The sequence below is a fragment of the Clupea harengus genome, chromosome 9 (assembly GCF_900700415.2).
Source record: "Clupea harengus chromosome 9, Ch_v2.0.2, whole genome shotgun sequence".
Classification (NCBI taxonomy): domain Eukaryota; kingdom Metazoa; phylum Chordata; class Actinopteri; order Clupeiformes; family Clupeidae; genus Clupea; species Clupea harengus.
In genome coordinates this window covers 16517224-16536620 of record NC_045160.1, presented here as the reverse complement: position 1 = coordinate 16536620, position 19397 = coordinate 16517224, and the positions used below count along the sequence as shown (strand labels likewise).

At 44.2% G+C, this 19397-nt stretch overlaps 1 protein-coding gene across 8 annotated transcripts in view; it reads right to left on the bottom strand.

Annotated features, from left to right (window-relative positions):
- synrg (synergin, gamma) overlaps positions 1–18756 on the bottom strand; it is a 55309-nt gene extending 36553 nt beyond the window's left edge. For 4 of the 8 annotated variants that reach the window (XM_031573655.2, XM_031573657.2, XM_031573660.2 and 1 more), the window contains exons 1-6: positions 18683–18756; positions 9387–9424; positions 7122–7261; positions 5655–5782; positions 5000–5117; positions 4186–4297 (exon numbers count right to left, since the gene is read on the bottom strand). In XM_031573655.2, coding sequence (XP_031429515.1) covers positions 4186–4297; positions 5000–5117; positions 5655–5782; positions 7122–7261; positions 9387–9424; positions 18683–18717 — 571 coding nt within the window. In that variant the 5' untranslated portion in view covers positions 18718–18756. Of the gene's footprint in view, positions 1–226; positions 2307–4185; positions 4298–4999; positions 5118–5654; positions 5783–7121; positions 7262–9386; positions 9425–18682 lie in introns of those variants that run through there. The other 4 variants (XM_031573658.2, XM_031573659.2, XM_031573661.2 and 1 more) reach the window with 3 other exon arrangements.
- Between the last annotated feature and the right edge of the window lie 641 nt (positions 18757–19397).

Sequence of the window (19397 nt, the reverse complement as noted above, 5' to 3'; positions counted from 1 at the left end):
AATCAGACAAACAACCAAACACAGAAAAAGAAAGATCAATCGCAGTAAATTGCCATGCCAACCGGTCGCTGTACAGTGCATCCCAGGGTTAGTAAATTTTTTTTTAAATAGGAACAGGCAGACAGCGAGGGCCTTCACCAGGCAAGGATGTTAATACGCTCATGAGGACAGCAGACCATGTAGGCAGGAGCACCAGAGGAAAACCCAAAGACTTCAGTCTCCTCACCACCGGTGCCTGTAGCCTGGGCTGGGCAGTCTTCTTGGCCAGGAGCCCGTTTGTCCCCAGCGGGAGGGTCAGCCGCCACCACAGGTGCTGAGGCTACTGGGCTCGTTCCCATGGTGAATGCTACCCCCAGGTCCAGTGAGGGCTGCGCCCAGTTGCGCGCCTTGACGCTGGGCTGGAACTGGGCTCTGCCCGAGGGGGGAACCCGGGAGCCCTGCTGGGCCAGAGGCTGGTGCTGTCTGAAGTGGACCTGAGCCTGGCTGTGGGCGGTGAGGTCGCAAGACGAGAAGAGCTTCTCTTCTAGGGAAGGGCCTGAGGTGGTGGGTGGGTAGGCGTTAAGAGAAGCTTAGCATTCCCCTGCTTGTTCATTGACCATCAACATTTATGACTACGCACGCGTCTTGCAAGTCTGGCTGCAAAGTTTCAGGGCACGTGTCGTGTTGTGCTAAGGTTCTAAACAGACTTAAACAAATGCATTGAGAGACCAAGTCTAGAGCTGTTCATCAGGTCATGAAGTCCTTATAAAGAGAGAGAATGTAACTCTATGCTATCAAACAAAACTGCCTGTAGACCAAACAATTACTTAGAATGGCTATGAATCCATTAACTAAAGACACAGAGATATTTTTTTGGTGGAACTACTGTCAGCTATGCCCCAAGATGTTTTAGTTTGGGAAACCATTGAGGTTTTGTGGGTAGCACTGCTTATCTGGAGCTGCTAGTTCGCCGGGCTCATGGGACTGCACAGCGTAATGGTGGGATGTGATATTTTATTGCAAGCAACAGTTAGCAGTCAAGACTCATTTACTTTGTAATTAGCCTGTTTTATGCTTCAAGCATTAGAGAAAATGACTTGTCGGAATGAAGATGAATACATTAAACTAAATCCTGACATATTTGTAAATGGTGGAATGGCAGTCAGCGATGTCTTCAGAGGCTTTACTTTTGACAAACCACCAAAGTAATGCAAGTCAGATGTGTTTTGCCATTCCTTCTTTGGAGTATAAAGCTGGTCTGCAACCTGATTGGATATGGATAGAATGTCGTTTCCCTACAATAAATAACTGTTAGACCGGCAGCAGTGACCAGTCAAGATTTATTCACCATATGATAGGTGTTTTAGGCTTTAGGTGTTTTAAGTCAGACTACTCAATCCCTATCCTACCAAGGCTAAATTGCCTCTCTTTGTTTTGTTGGCAACAAAAACTGTTCGTGTGACCCTTTAAATAATCCCATGATTACTGCCAGTCTGCACCTTTCGTCATTCTTCGGTGTTCCCCAGCTTGTTGTTGTTTACGCTTACCTACTTCTGTCCTCGTGCCAATGCCCGATTTAGTGCCAGCACACCGTTGTGTTTGTGGGGCTATGCCAACCTAATTGGCCCGATCCAGATGAAGAGCAAGTGGGTCAGAGGCCCTGAGGGGATTTGGGGCTGGAGTTCTGGGGATTATGCTAGCGGGAGCAGAGCACACTGCTGCTGCCCCGTCCTGGTCCTCTCGCTCTCTCCTCTCCCTCATCTGAGAAGCCTAATTATGGGGAGATGAGAGAGGGGCTGCAGGGCAGAATCTTAACTATGTCTGGAGGCTGTGTGTCCTTTCCGCTCTCTCTGACAGGAAGTGTCTTTACAGAGGTGGCCAGAGAAAGCGGAACAATGATTGACTGTCTTGGACTACTAATGATAATAACAGGCCTAACACCCAGAGCCAATGAAATTGTTGTTGTTGTTGTTGTTGTGTGTGTGTGTGTGTCTGTGAGTACGTCTGTCTTGTCTTGTCTGTGTGTGTGTGTGTGAGAGAGAGAGAGAGAGAGAGTGAGTGAGTGAGTATGTGTGCGCTGAGCATTTAGGGTTGTTTACTTGCTAGTGTGGCGTGGCCTCTGGGCCGATTGCTCCATATGCCAGGCCTTCTGTGAGCATGCCCAGCCACTCCAGGCCAGCACTGACGCAACAGCACTGCCTCATACTGAGGGCAGGGAGCCATGGAGCCATGGAGCCATGGAGCCATGGAGCCCCCTTGCTGTACCCAAATACCTCCATGGGAGTTAGCTTATATAAAATACCCCTGCCCCCAAATACATCCCCACACCACCCACTTCTCTCCCAGGAGAACCAGTTACTACGGAGGGGAGTTACGGGGGGGGGGGGGGGGGGGGGGGGGGGGGGGAGGGGGGGGAGTAAGCAAGTGAGTGATGAGACAGGACTGGACTGAGTAAGACTAAAGCAACAGTCAACAGAAATTAAAAAAGAAGAACAAACAGAGTGGTTTACCTTGAAATGCAGTTTGGGAGCTGGAGATGACAGAAGAGTGTTGGATGGCAGTGGGGGTGGGCTGGGATTGGAGGAGGGGGTTTGGGGCGAGGGCAGGGACAGGGACAGAACCCTGAGGGAACGAGGGAGGGGGCACAGTGGAGTAGGAAGAGGAGGAAGGAGCCTCTACGGGCCCCTGCATAAAATCACTAAACTCGTCATCGTCCTCGGGGACAGCAGGAGGGAGGGTGTGAGAGGGGACAGAGGAGGAGGAGGAGGAGGAGGTGGAGTGGAGTGGCGATGACTCTGTAAAAATGAAGAGAGGATGAGACACACCAAACAAACAAACAAACAAGAGACACTCACTCTCCCGATGGATGATTTAAGCACAGCACAATGCGAGTAAATGAACACAGTGTAGAGTCAGAGCAAAACTGAAACATACAATGAAGTCTACTCTTGCAGGAGTGCACATCAGAAGAGCTGTGAAGGCTATAATTTATTCTTTGAATACTTGAGCTTTACTGTCATTTATGATCCCACAGCTAGTGTGAAATTAGATCTGAAAAAAAAACACAGCTCCTGGACTTTTCTTGAGGTGTGTGTGTGTGTGTGTTGCTGCCAATCTAGCCTATTGATCAGTGTGTGCGTATATAGCACAGTGACATGGGTGAGTCTCTACAGATCCTATAAGGATACCAGCAAAAAATGCTTACATTACAAACAGCATCTTTTGTCAGCTTACTGCATTGCGATCGGAATGGCACTGGGATAAAATCCTTGGCTTCCTCCTTGTTTGTTTGTTTGTTTGTTTGTTCTGTTAGTTGGGAGCTAAAGCACAACTTCCTGATGTGCACTACCACAAGTCTCTCAGATAAACACTTTGAGGTGTGAAAATGCTAAGAGACAGTCAAGGACACCACAGACAAAACAAACACACTGAAACTGTCAAGTGTTTTCTTCAACACTTACAAAAGAACTACGTTAACACTTAACAAGAATAAACTACTGAAGACGTGGCAAACAGAAAAAAATGAATGTTTGTGGCACCGTCACACAATAAACACAGGTGTCGAGAGATAGGTGCGGAGGAGTGTTGACAAAAAGGAATACAGACAGAGAAAAGAGAGAGAGAGAGAGAATAAGAGAGAGAGAGAGAGATTGAAGAGAGATTGAGTGATGGTGACTAAACAGTGGAGGAGGAGGAGAAGAACGACAGCGAGCAGACATGTGGAGAGAGCAGTCTCCCCATCGCCCCTGTGACTCCTGCAGTGATATTGGCGTGATGACAGGCAGTGAGGACAGGGGGAGCTGTAAATAGATGGATGGCTACACAGCAGCCAGCCTGCCTGCCTGCCTGCCTGCCTGCCTGCCTGCCTGCCTGCCTGCCTGCCTGCCTGCCTGCCCGACACGGGCTTGCGTGGAAGAGGAGAGTTCTTACGACAGATAGAAGCAAAGACAGGAAGTCGTTTGTCAACGTCGCCTCAGGTGGACGAGAGAATGTGTGTGTGTGTGTGTGTGTGTGTGCCTTTTGTGCAGCATGCCAGTTGCTTCACCATGTCCAAAGGGGAAGCTGCCGTGATGTGATGTTTTGTTACGCTGGTTGAGTCCGACATCAGGCGGGACGGAGTTGGAAAGCAGGCAGAGAGAGATGGAGCTGTGTGTTTATGAGCTTGTGTGTGTGTGTGTGTGTGTGTGTGTGTGTGTGTATGTGTACCTGATTTTTTGGACTGTGAGGAAGGGGTGGGGTGCATCTTAGCGTCACGGCTGAAGCCATCCAGGTTGCCTTTGATGGCCTCCAGTGCGTCGTCTCGACTCTTCTCTCCCGTCTGCACGTGTTTAGAAACAAAGATGGCTTTACTATGGTGAAGACCTCCTGCCTGTGTGTCTCTGTAGGTACATGTTTGTGTTTTCCATCTGAAGGTGCTTGGTGGAGATACGTTTTCTTTTTACTGTGTGCAAGTTCGAAAGATATGCTATTCCTTTCTGTCCCTGAGGTCTTATGACTGCAATATGCATTTTGGTGCACACACAAATTCCATGTTCTAATGAGGAACATGAGAAACATATTAGCAGGACCATGGGGACCTCAATGTCAAAGCCACAATGTAACATACCTGGCCTAAAAGGCTGGAAAGGCTGCTACTGTGACATACATAATTGGCACCATGAGATCATGTTATGACAATAATTGGAAGACAGAAGGATGTATATAGGGCATTGGGACTGTATGTGTGACATGAGAAGAGTTTGTAATAAGAAGGGGTTTTGCCCCACAGAGCTTTGGATTTGTTGCTTGACCCTTGTGGTGCTTGTAACTTTCCCTGGTGCTATGAATAAAGCTGCAGTCTCACACCTGTGTTGCCTGAAGGTTTTTTTTCCACATCTCACAGTCCAAACCCCCAACCCCCCAAAGCTGACAGACAGCCCTGAATTCAAGTTCTGATGTCAAGTAAATGAGACAGAAAGACACCGGACAGCTGAGGCAGACATCCTTATAGGAGACTTCAGGGAGGAGGAAATGGGCTGACCTTTGACCCTACCTTGGGCTTGACGCTGCTCAGGAGGCGCAGCTTCTGCTTCTGCTCCTCAAACTGCCGCCGCTTTCGATCCTCCTCTAGGAGGCGCTGCTGCTGATCCAGACGTTTTCTAACGAGGGAACACAAAGACACCCCCTCAATTGAACAGAAATACACAGACACACTTAATTTCCTAATGAAGAAAATGGAACACTCATTCAGATTTTTCTCTAATTACAGAGCGTCAACCCAGTTTCAAGATGAATTTACTAACGTACCCCTATAAGTATGGCTATCCCATAGTTGGTAGCACCAAGTAGCTCAGTAGCAAGCCCATCGGTCAACATTAATGTTGCTCAAAAGCTGTACTTCAATGAAGATCTCCAAGGGTCTGTTCGCCTGGATTAGGTTAATGTAACATATAAATATCAATCAATGTTGATGGAGACACTAATAGGAGAGGGTAGGGGTGCACAAATGTAGTAATATACTGGCCCCCAATCAATTAATTTAGTTAATCAAGTAATTTAGCCTGCTAGCCAAGAGCTAGCCAGGGTTACATATACTACCTGTAACATATTCAGCTCTCCAAAATAGACTCCAATAGTACGCAAGCACAGATACACAGTCATAGTGAGTTAGTGTGCAGATATGAATGAGCACTCACTGGTGTTCTTCAGCCATCTGTTTCTGCAGGTCTGCGGGGTATTGCGGGCCAGGACCTCTCATGCCCATAAACTGTGGCTGACCCATAAACTGCATGCCAGGAGCCTGCATCCCCATAGCCATCCCTCCCTGCAGGAGAGACAGAAAGAGAAAGAGAAAGAGAGAGAGAGAGAGAGAAAGAGAGCAGGAGAGAGATGAAGAGGAAGAGAGGGAGGAAGAATGAAAGTGAGAAGACAGAGAGCGTGAGAGGGAAATGGAGGGAGAAGGAGTAAATGAGAGAGAGACAGGACAAAAAAAAAAGGGGTGACGAGAGTAAACGACAAATAGGAGAAAGATGGATAGAGACACTTGCGCTGATTAGGGGCACAAACAGAACAAGTGCACTCAAACACAACATTGCCATTAACACCGTGTCCCTAATGCTTTTCAAATTAGCTCTGCACACACCATAAACAACCAGCTTGTCACAGTCGCCCATTTTGCCTTTTTTTTTTGTTGCATTAAATAGAAAAAAAAAAGATATTACGTAGTCCATTTGCAGCTCTTACGATCTCTTGAGAGATCTTAGCTGACACTATCCCCCACACTAACATCAACCGCTCATTTGGCCATCAAAGCCGGAGCCCTGCTCTGTGTGTGTGCCATATTTAGACAAAGCCATCTGCTCTCAGATAAGGAGGCAGTAGCCGCGGCTGCATTGGCCTTTATCGCCAACGTCTGTGTTAAATGTGAGACGTGGCTCGGGGCAGGGAGGGATCGGCTATCAGCAGCGGCTCAGACATGATGGAGATTCTCCGTGGCCTTTATCAGCAGAGCCTCTCTCTGCAGTTTCAAACTAGCTGTGAGGGGCAGCAGTAGATCTGCTGCCATAGTCATTCAAGCACGATAACAAGTATATTCTGTTTAAGGTTATTAAAGACTGACATGCAATTTGTGGACATAGAACTGGCTATGATGACAAAGACAAAGACACCTTAAAGATACAGTCCGCAATTTCAACAGCCAAACAAATTACACCCCTCCCTTCAGTGCTCCTGAAGTGTTGATTGGCTGGCATTGTTCATAGCTCTGTCCGAGTCACTACGTTTGTTTCCCATTTACAGTGCCAGGACTGTGTATGAACACACGAGTTTGTTTGAGTGCACACACTTAATGGAGAGCTACAGGACTATGAAGAGCAATTACATGAATTTGACAAAAACGTGTTTAGCCTCAGAATTGTGGATTGCACCTTTAAATGTTGACTATGGCCTGGTGATGGCTGGATGCGAAGACAGGCTTATCTATAATGAGTTTCTAAAAAATGCTATTAAAATTACCATTATAATTTCATGTGGAGGTTTATAACACGTTCTAGTACTTTTCCAGGACCTCGATTCAATTTCACTGACTTTTACATCCTTAACAAGGTCCCATGCGACCTTGCCTTCACCAAGCCTGCAAGTCTGAGACGTGATGCCACTCTCACCTGCATGGGCATGGCGCCGGGCGCCATTTGGCCTCCGTAGTTCATTCCCATCATGCCCTGCATGTTAGGCTGCATGACGGGCACCATGGGGTAGGCCTGCTGCTGCTGGGGCTGCTGCTGCTGCTGCATGGGCATCATACCTGTGGACAGCGGGCACAGGATGGCGGCGAGACTGCTGTTACACTCTCAAGGGCTTGTTTAAATATGACATACTTTACAATACAGGTTCTCTAAAGAACTTTACATGTAGGGATGATGACATGGCAGTGATTCCAAATGTTAGTATATGTGTGTGTCCAGTGTGTGTTCAGTGAGAGGGATTTTAAATCCACAAACATGGACGAGACACACAGTGAGAAATGAGCATGTTCCACTAAACCTGGGTTCTGTAGGGCTGATAAACCTTCCCATTCAGGCTGATAGAGCAATGGTTCACTATACAACAGTGGCGCCGTGTCTCTCGACTCAAAAGTCTATGAGGCAGAACCACCAAGAATTTTTGAGAGCAGTAGACACCGATGACAGATACACCATTACAGATTTCTGTTTGGAAAAAGCCTCTTCCTTATTTTTTTTTACAACAACAGAAAACAGAAGAGCAGCATTGAGCACACGATTTACTGTGTGTGTCATAAGAACAGCTCTCCAGTTCAAAGTCATGGTGCTTCTGAGCATGAGCATGCATGTTAGCTATCTAGAAATAGCCTCCTGCAGTCTGTTTGTTTGCGTGTGTGTGTTTCTGTGTATGTTTGCGTGTGTGTGTTTCTGTGTATATGTGTGTGTGTGTGTGTGTGTGTGTGTGTGTGTGTGTGTGTGTGTGTGTGTGTGAGTGAGTGAGGCAGGTGGGAGAGAGAACGAGACTGAGAGAGAGAGAGAAGGAACCATGATGACAGATTGCTACGCTGGGCAGAGGAAAAGGGAGGGGAGATAAAATGTGTGTTTGCACAGATGCCGTGTCTGAGGCCGAGAGATGCTGAATGATTTATTACTGAGCAGCGCTGAGAGAAATCATAAGAGAAGAAGAAAAGAAGAAGAAGAAAAACAGACAGAGGGAGACAGGAAACAGTAACAGGGAGCTCTGAAACGATGAGGGCAGGGAATAGACACAGTATGAAGTTATTACTGAACTTCACAACAGGGCTGATGTGTGGTAGTGTGCCTTAGAGCTTTCAGGTATGGCTGACATCTCTAATCATCCCCTTTAACAACACTGCCACATGCTCTGCTTCTGAGACAGCAATAGACCAGGGGGAAAACAGTAGAGTAGTAGTAGTGGCAGTACAGCAGTGACATGGGTGTGTGTGTGTGTGTGTGTGTGCAACGGGTGACATGGGTGTGTGTAACTCTGTTTGCAATTCTCTAGTATTCTCAGTAAGAGCTGCTTCGTTATGGCAAAACTCATAATCATGATTATTTTGGTCAATATTGAAATCACGATTACTCACACACAACACAATTAATCATTGACTTTAAAAAACATCATGCATTTATTAAACTTTTTTTTTTATTGTCTCCTTAACAGTGGATTTCATTGAACTTTACATATAAATTCAACTGAAAAACATAACAAAATATTATTTATTCAACAGTTAGATCCAGTCGAACGATTTATTAATTTTCTGATTGAGATTATCATTACGGAACAGAAAACGGCAAAATAATAGTTTTATTTCAATTACGTTGTTTTCATAATCATTGGAAGCCATAATCGTAATTTAAATTAAAATTCAATGAATCGCCCAGCCCTATTACCAGTCCCTAAGACAGGAGTGTGGAGACAGGGCTTGAAGCTTGAGAGTTGAAAAATGTATGAACACCTCTATAATAAAGTCGTTCTTCTTAGATCTAAACACCAAAAAAGTCTGCTCAGTCTGTTTAGAAACAAAGGATCTCACTGATCCAGCAGCTTTTGCTTGAGCTGAATTTTGTAATGTTTTGTACTTTTTATTCGCACACATGCTCCTAAATACATTTTACATTTCGCACACATCTATCTTTAGTCGCAAATTAAAGTGAAACGCTGTCATGCCTTGTGATATATTGAAGTTGGGGGAATTACATTAACATATTAAAACTAATATAACATTCACTTTCTTAACAGTGGATATAGTGAAAATCTATTCCATTATATTTCCTGAATTAATAGGACATTGGAGGTATTACCTACAGCACAAGATTTTCTAAAATGTGTCAAATCTAGTGCTATGCAGGTAATTAGACTCAAAGACTCAATCAAGTGATTTGTTTAGGAAAAGGAGGTCTCACCTTGAGGTCCCAGGCCCCCTCCTACAGGGTACATGAAACTAAAGAGGAATAAAGAAAAGAAAAAGACATGGTTACTTCAGAGGAACATCTATTTCATTGGGACACTCATTTGAATATTATGGTTCCTTGAACTTCCTTCTCAACACATTCCTTCTCAACGATCGCACTGAAATAAGATGGTGTGAGTGAGTGCGGTGAAGGTAACACAAACAATTAGGTCCCAGGGTCATATAATTAACAAGAATACACATGCAAAACCTCTCAAGAGTTCTCTCTCAACACACACAGTTCCACCACACTGCCTCTGACCTCACATAAAAGGAATGTTCATCCAAATCTTAATTAACAGCGTTGTTAAACAAGTCAACCTACTGTATATCTCCTAAGGCACTTGAGAAGCTTGTCTTTTGCATGGGCTTATTTTACCCTTTTGCAGTCTTTACTGCGTACATATTTCATCACTCTGGTCCTCTCTGTTCTATCCTCTATACTATAACATGATGTCTCTGACTGACTGATCAACTTAATGTATGCAGGGGTGCAAACTCATCAGGGATGAAAAAGGTGACAACGATGCGAACCCCCTAGGAGGGTCCGGGGCATGCTCCCCGGGGGAATATATTTTATATATAAGAACATTTTGCACATTTTAAAAGTTCAATGCATCAATCTGGTGCACTTTGACAACAAAATGATGAGGCTAGATCTATGAATAACTTTGTTGTAAACAATTTTGTGCTCTGGTAACAGTTTCATCATAAACATTCCTGTGTTGAATGTTGCACGGGCACAGGCCAACCCAACCACCCACCCCAATACCCTCCCGACCACCCACTCCAGTCTACTTCACCAAAGCACATTACGTCACAGATCTCCAACAGGAATTAAGCAAAAAAAAAGGGCCAACTATAGGAACAGAAAATCAACAGAGGCTGCATCAGGCATGGCCTAGCTTCTCCGTGTTCTTGAAAAACTGTGACAGTGGGAACACATATTCTTTTCCCTTTACATTACTCTTTTAGTCTAGCTTGTCAGGACAAGGCCCATTTGCACCTGACTCCTAGTTGAGCCACAGTAATGGCATCCTCCTCCTAAAATTCTCTCATTCTGAAACCAAACTGAAATAGGAGAGTGGTAAGTTTGTTCAGTTGCAGTGAAGCGCCCGGCAGTAGAAAACGGGTCATACACATACCTCATGAAAAGTAAAAGTCATCATGAAAAGTAAAAAACAAATAATGATAAAATAAATATTAATATGTATCTACTGATCTTTGCTTTAAATTCATTTTTTTGTATGATTCCGATCATTTTTATAATCAAAATCGCTGAGCCTCATCTCAGATTGTGTAATCCCTCACACACTGGGTTGAGCGCATGACTTTTGCTTTCTCATCACTGAAATATTTGTAGACACTTTTATTATATGTCGTTTGTATCCATATAATAGGTAATGTAATGTAATGTATTTCACGTATGTGAAGAAGCTATTTAGTCTTGCTGATCTGTCATAAAACCACAGTGAAAAAGCACATAGGGGAGGCAAACCTAACCTCTGCCTCAATGAAGGGGGCGTGTGATAGCCTGGAAAATGGACTTCCAATTCAGTGAAGTGATAGATAAATACATAATGGGAGACCAATGCCAGAGCTAAAAGGTTTGCTTCAAACGACACGACAGAAGATAACTTTAGCAGCTAAACTCCGGACCTAACTCGGCTGACGGCCATCTTTTAAGTAAATGTACATTTTTCGGCGTTTTCACGCTTAGATTTTTCAAAAGTTACCGACAAAAAGACACTGTACTATCCGATAACACCGTTATTGTAACCAGCAAAAATAGTTGATGTGATTTGCGAGGCGTCTGTCAGCCAACTGTCTGACATTAGCACGTTAGCCTACGTTAGATAGTATAATGTTCTCGCAGCGTACCAACGTCACACGTTACCGTAAATGCCATATTAAAAAGGCCGCTCGAAACCAACACTTTCACCCGACATGTCTTGTAATACACCTGTCTATTACGGCATCGAGGCAGAAGACCCGAAATAAAAAGCGTGCCTGTCATGGTGACATGGAGTTGGCCAAACGAACAAGCTTGAAAAAAATATTCATGACAGCTTGTGTTCGCAGATTACTTGGAGGACCCCCCCCCCCTAAAAATATTTGTATTGCAGATCTACACGAATCACACAAATGACCTATTTTGGATCAAAAACGGCGAATTTCGCCGAAAGGTGACGAGTTTGCACCCCTGTGTATGCATCTTTTGTTCACTAACTGAATGCATTAAGGCTTATGTGTTTGGAGTCGAGTCAAAGCTAAATTATGGTCTTGTTGTGATGACAATGGGGTTGTCTGAACCGAGACATGAATCTGAGTGTCTGAGTTAACACGTAACAGCATTAATGTTTGCCGAAATTCGATTTGATGATGTGTGCGTGCAAGTGGTTGGAGAGTGCGAGTGGCTTTGCTTTTGCTTGCTTGAGCTGATTGCAAGGGGGGGAAGAGGCCGACGAGTGAACGCGCACGCGCACGCGCACGCACGCACGCACGCACGCACGCACGCACGCACACCCCCCCCCCCCCCCCCCCCCTTGGAAGGGGCTGTCTTAGGCCGACACGCTTCAGGAGAGTCTGATTCGATAACACTCGGTTGCTTTTCTGAGCAACATTTATCGATTGAGAACGGGCTTGGTTGACAGGAGGCTGTTATGGAAGGGAACGTTCTTTTCTTGGTAATTTGCAGCAGTCTGTCAAACACACAAACAAACATCCCAGGGAAGAAAAAAATAAATAATAGAAAGAAAAATAAATAGAAAATAGATCACAGACCAGCTTGAACAATTTAGACAGGGGATTTGTGAAGGCAGCCGATAAAGAGAGAGAGTGAGTGACAATTGACTTCTTACAAATGGGCTTTGCCAATGGCAGCAATTTAGTGATTTTCACCAAGTATATAGAATTGCAGACAGCTATGCAGGCTCACTAAGGTGATTCCAGGAATCAATAACATATCCTTGCTATAAGATGCTTTAAATGCTTGTAGAATCACATTTAGGTCAGTTTGCTCAACCTTTTCTGATGTCGATCCTAAATGGATAGACTACTTTCATTTGTGTGTTTGTGTGTGTGTGTGTGTGTGTGTGTGTGTGTGTGTGTGTGTGTGTGTGTGTGTGCTGTAGAGCTGTGGAAGAGGAAGCGGGTGAGAGTGGCCAACAGCGGTAGGAAGAGGAGGAGCAGGAGGAGGATGAGAGTAAAGAGAATCATCGTCCAGCTGTGTGGACACAAGTGTCAGAAAGAGGATACGAAACTCGAGGAGCAACCCTGTAGTCAGGGCTTCTAGAACTCCCTCTCTCTGAAATCAATCAGCTGGTTGGCCCTCACACACAGTGTCCATAAACGTGACTCTGAATGGTTCAACTGGGTGATATAACAGGAAGGGGTCCAGCATCAGAAATGTCTAATGTGCTCCGAAGGCTGTATGTTCAGACAGTTAACAAAAGAGATGACGCATTCTGGCATCAGAGACCCTCTGTCCTACTTTACTACGGAGCAACGGGAGAGAATCTTCAGGCATTATCGAAATGGAGCCAAGTACATATTCAATAGATGTGAACGACAGCACCGTTTGCACAAAAGGAGACTAATAAAAGTTTTCAACAACATGAATCAATAAAGAATCACTGCAATCACTTCTGCATTTGTATTCTTGAGAGAACTAGCTTGTCACCTACTAGTGCTTAGCTTGAAAACACTACAAACACAAATAAAACCCAACCGTTTGGATGGCCTTCTCAGCTTTAATGCTCAGTGACTGTTTCACATTCAGCCTTTTCAGTCTTTCTGTGTCGCCAGCAAAGGGCATCCATAACATCTACTGTGCAGTAACTATGGCATTTCTTCACCCCACTCCTACAAGCCTGATAGATTAAATAAATAAATAAATAAATTGGTGGATTAAGGAAGAAGATTAAGCGCTGACCACCATCAACTGTGTCAGTGAAGGGGGGGTTGGGTCTCATGTCTCAACCACTCTGAAATGAGAGAGCGCTGAACCGTACACACACACACACACACACACACACACACACACACACACACACACACACACACACACACACACGCACACACACGCACACACACACACACACACACACACACACACACAGCAGGAAACAGGGTGAGACGGGTGTGCTGATCAGAAAGGAGACGGGGACCCGGCTGATACGGAGAGACGGAGAGAGAGAGAGAGAGAGAGAGAGAGAGAGAGAGAGAGAGAGAGAGAGAGAAAGTGACCCGCTAAGCTGAGCTCTCTCTCCCCTGCTCTGCGTGAGCACCAGTCTCACTTGTAAATATGAGACGCTCCTCATCAAACATGAAGACCCCCTGCCTACCTGCCGCAAAAAGAGCCTTAATTATTTAACACTCTCTGTGTTCACTGGGAAATATGACTCAAGTGCTCTGACGCTGCTTGGGTCTCTCTGCAACATGGAGTTGGTGTTGGTCCCAGGGTGCTGAACAATCTAAAGTAAACCAGGTTATGGCTAAGTGTACAACAAAGCACAACCACATATGCTTCATATTCTCAGAAAGTGCATGCAAAAATACATCCCGAGGCTATTTTAAGGCTTGTCGTCTGGAGCTTTTATGTCTTACTATAAATACACGGAGAAAAAAAAATGGCCTGATGGCTTTAAAAAGATTAAAGATACAGTCTGTGATTCTAGTCCCATACACTTAAATTCAACAAATAGCTGAATTATTTTCTAGTGCCATCTCTCCGTATGGATCTGTGCTAGGAGAGAAGACTAGCATCTAGCGAAGGCGCAGGACAGGTAGAATGTGGTCAACCAGGCTGAATGGATCTATCCCCTGGAGCACTGCGCGAGTGCACCACTGTCCCAGGTGCCGAGAGAGGGCCCCCCTTCCCTTCCCTTGCCTTCCCTGGGTTAGAATTGAATCTCTATGGGTGGAGGGATCCTCTGAGGCAGCAGCCAACCTTCCTGTGAGCAGGGGGACAGGGGCCCACGATGAGCACTGACAGATCTGATGACAGGTGCCAACCAGCACTATTACACACACTTCTGTCAGTGGTTTGTGGAAAAGATCCAACGATGGCGGCTGGTTTATAGTTACGCTTAGATTTTATTTTCTCCATATTGAGTTAATGTTCAGTGCTGGAAGGTTATTCCACATATGCTGCTGAATATATCACCACTGTCATTTCTCCCTAAAAAACAGACTCACGGCGGTCTGTTCCCAGGCCTTGAATTTGGCAGCGGAAATCAAATTAAAGAACTGTTCAGAACCAAATGCTCTATTTAGCACGAGTATTATTTCATCCTAAACCTTACCTCAGCTGCAAAGATAGGATTTACATTCTCTCAGTGGACACCCTCTCCCTCTCTCCTACTCCTCCCTCTCTCTCTCTCAATTCAAAGTTGCTTCATTAGAATGACTGTTTGTTTTAGGTACAGAACAATAAAACAACACATTAATTTGCTAAACAACATTGAGAAAAGAAAATACTATGCAGTCATATGAAAAGTCACATACAGCCACACACACATAGGCTACCTAAAAGGATACAAAAGATGATATAACATTAGGTCGAGCATCATGGGATGATGTCAGGCCCACTGTACCTCATGCTATGGCAGGGTATTTTGTCTGAGAATTGTCAAAATCTCCCTCCCTCCCTCCCACTCTATCTTTCTTGGTTTCATCCGTTTGAACCACAGTGAAAACACGGAGCTGCTCTACCCATCTGACAGCACTGTGCCTCTGGACCACCTGGGATCGCTCCTAAAAAGTTGACATCAACACTGCGAGACAAGAAGGAAAGGCTGGGCAGCGGTTCTTTCTGAGGCTATGGATAATGACTCACAGAGAGAAAGCAGCAGCTGTGTGTGTGTGTGTGTGTGTGTGTGTGTGTGTGTGTGTGTGTGTGTGTGTGTGTGTGTGTGTGTGTGTGTGTGTGTGTGTGTGTGTGTGTGTGTGTGTGTGTGTGTGTGTGTGCGCAGCAGACTAAGCTCACTGGAGGCCCTGACTTCTGAGCAGCCAGGCTTGCAGTGATCTGTTGGAAGCAGGGCGATGACTCATCTCAGGATACAACTGGGAGAGTTCACTTTAAGTAAGAACATCTAAAAAATACACAGGCTACAGGCCTAAGTTTGCCTTATCCATGTTCTACAGATAAAGTGTCATAAGAAATGGTCTAAGACATAACAATCCCTACAGTAGCCAATAATCTTTAGGCCATAAATATATTAAAGCTGGTCACAATCTCAAAAAAACTGAGGAATTCCAAAAATCCAAATAAGAATGCTATTTTTTGAAACTACTGTAGCTCTGAATGTAGTAGTAACGGGCTATACGGATTGATTTGTTAATTATATCTTAGAAAAAAATTCAGCTGAACACCAAATCCTTGCTCCCTGGTAACAATTGACTGGGCCAGTGGAGTAGGTCACGTGGCCCAGAGAGCTGTTGGTCACCAGGGTGACAGCACTGGTCATTAGGGTTGATGGCAGCCGGGCCATACAGGCCTCTCTAATCTGCAGGCTAACATAAGGCGTTGATGTGACTGGACGAGCTCCGTTACTTGTGCAGCCTACTGCTTTGGCTGAACACACACTGCCCTACTTCAAAAGCCCTGGCAAGAGGTTAGTGTAACATACAGAGGACTGGATCTGAGGCCACAACATTTTCCTCTGAAAGGAACCATTGGCAAGAAAGTAGCTGCTTCCTAATAACAGGGCCAATGACTATGCTATGTGTCCCCCCCCCCCCCCCCCCCCAAAAAAAAAAAACACAGACACACAGACACAGACACAGACACAGACACACACACACACACACACACACACAGACACACAGACACACAGACACACAGACACACACACACACACAAAAGTCCAAGGCTGTCTGCTCTTAGTTCTTCTATTAAAAAAAAGTAGGGCTGAAATGCCTGCTTGCATGAAATTCTGAAAGATCTGAAATGATGAGATTCAACTTTAGTGGCCGTTTCCATATCAACATCTTGTTTGTCACTAAATCACGATGTCGGTGTAATTAGCCTTTAAATTGTGGTTCATATAAACAAGAAAGTTGCTTACTCCACCGATTATGCTGTCTCCAGCAATGCTGTGCATTATCCTAGATAATTAGGACAACAAGCACAAGCGACTTCAGTCTCGTCAGCAGATACTTAATGTAAATCTTGTGATAATGAACCCACGAGATTATGCTATTCCTCGCTTGAACAGTTTGTTTTATCACACCTTAGGCTTAATATCGAAATGTCACCAGTGTTTTTGATTTTTTCTGCAGCGGTCTGGTTGTGTGCACATCCACGAGCCCACGACTCTGGACCTGTTTAAGTTCTCATGCTAAGTGAAGTGATGTGAATGTGATACTGAGAAGTCCATGTTGCACTAAATCAAACAGAGCTGTTTATTTATCCTTTTGATAAATGCATCAGTTCATGTATTAATGGACTGAATATGATGCCTTATGATTTGTTTATAACACCCCTTGAATAAATAAAGCATGGTTAGTGCATAAACCTTGAATGTTGAAATATATAAATTATACAGGATTTAATTTTGAAAAAAAAATATCGACAGAACAGTCAATTATGATAATAGCCGTTAGTTGAAACCCTAAAACTAAATGGTCTCAGCGGCTGGTGTCAGGTATCAATGTTACCTGCTGCTTCTACCGACACCAGACATCCATGCATTATTGAAATGGTTCAGCAGTGACACAAGCCCTGACTATGAAAAAGTAATGAAGCAGGCCTTTTCATCACAGCCAGGAGATCTGGTGTGATTCCCACATCCACAGGCATGCAGTCTCACAGGCACATCCCATCAGGCCTCAGCGATGGATGAGAACACACCCAAAAAGATAGCAACAAGAGAAGGGGATGGACTTCAAACAAGCCAATGGCACTGCAAATACACAGTTTTGGTCTGTATGACTGAGTTTGAAAGGGATCATGTTTAGTGCAAGAGCTCTTGCACACAGCCCTAATGGTTGTGTCAGACATCAGATATCAAATGGTTGCATTTGGCTTGAGAGGTGCTCACGCCCACAGCCAACCCCTTTGGCATCGCTGCTGCTGGAGTCCACTTGTATAAATCTCTGTGGACGGGCCAGTAAGCTATACGTTTCTTTCAGGTGCCCGGTGACCCCCCCCACCACCACCACCACCACCACACAAAAAAACTTGAATATTGTATACAAAGACCAGGTGCTATTCACTGGCTTCAGACATACTGTATTACATGTCAGATATGACTGCAAGAACAGCCAGCTAAGGTTAATGTGGTTCACACTGATGATAAGATTTCCATATGCTAACACACCGTGAACTTGACAAAAACATTAATTACGGTGAGCAGACAGGCTATATCTGACAGGCAAGAACAGTCAGCGGTCCTGAGACAAGCACGATGCTAAAACCTTTTCCAGAACGTGAATGGGACTTCATCAACAACCAAGTCGTAACAAAAAACAACAGACGGCATAACGTTTCTTGAAAACGAGAAGCTGACATGTTACTTAGAAGCTGACAAGTAATATATGCCATGGCTTTTCAATGAACTGATTAAGCGAAATGTAGACGTAACGTTAACCCAATGTAGACACCTGTCACTGGATAGGGTTGTATTAAGCTACATGCTGATAAAGCCAAGGCTGTGATCTGCAACATCAAATGTGTCATTCCTTAGCCCTTATGAAGACTATTAAGAACATGTCAACTATCTGATAAGCTTAAGGTGACAAAGGTGCTATAGCTGCGGTTAGCTACTGTAACATAATGCGATGCAAGCTAGCATTGTTCTCGGGATGGGTAGCTTACAGGTGCAAGCAGGGAAATCAAATTAATCTCCGTGACGTTAGGCATATTAACCCAGTTTGAAGGATGTCAACTGTGGCGAATGATAAGAGGCGAGATAATTTCGTGACAACTGGCCTGCTAGCTAAGGGAGGACAGACAATGAATTTCGGTTCCTAATGGTAGCTAGCATATCTAAGGTAACATTCTGTAACAGACTAGTCAAATTCAGTGGCTAGGTAGCTGTGTAAGCTAGTGATGACAGCTAATAAGCTAGCTAGCTCATCATCCAGTTATGTTGTGCTACGCTGTATCCAAATCTGTTATGGCCAAGGATGCAGAATTACGTTACTTAGTTGTATCACGCAAGCAGGTTGTTCTCGTTTCACCATACATATATATGTTTGTAATAATAAATAAATGACTACACCATAAATTGATAAAAATTGTACCTGCCACCTCCCCCTGATCCGGGCCGTAGCGCCATCTTAGCGAAACAAATCTATAGGATGACATCATCAGCGCTCACGTCACACGCACTTCCGGGTCATTTGATTAGTCTGACTTGTTTTTATTCTCATTAAAACAATTGTATAATTCAAGTCAACATAAATACCACAAACAGCATGCATGCTTCCTATATGTGGTTGGTTTGAATTTTAGTCTTGGTATCTCGTTATATCTAGCTATAGAGTACCACTGCAACTGCTAATTAATGCATTTGTTAAATTAGTAACCAAATCAGCACAATTATTCTATTTGTAAGCATATTGTTGATACAGTAAAATGTTTGATATCACCATGGCCTTTCTGGTAATGAAACACATTGATCCCTACAACGATAGTCATTAACCAATATAATCCACTTGATGGCGCCATTATGCTTAGTTATTCAAAGTATGACTACTTTGAAATTCTTGGTAAGGCATGCTTTTATTGCAACACAGCAAAAACAAAAATCTATTTTGAAAATGTCTACCATTCGTGTGTGAAATGTCTTCGTTTGTTTCCTTCTGATTTGATCACAACTATAAACATATAAACCAATATAAACATTTGTTTCTGATCAATTGAACTTGTAGGTTAATTAAATAAAATATTGATCATCTAACTTGAGTGACTAGATGACTGTAGCCTAACCTAAGCTGGGATATATGGACAGGGGGG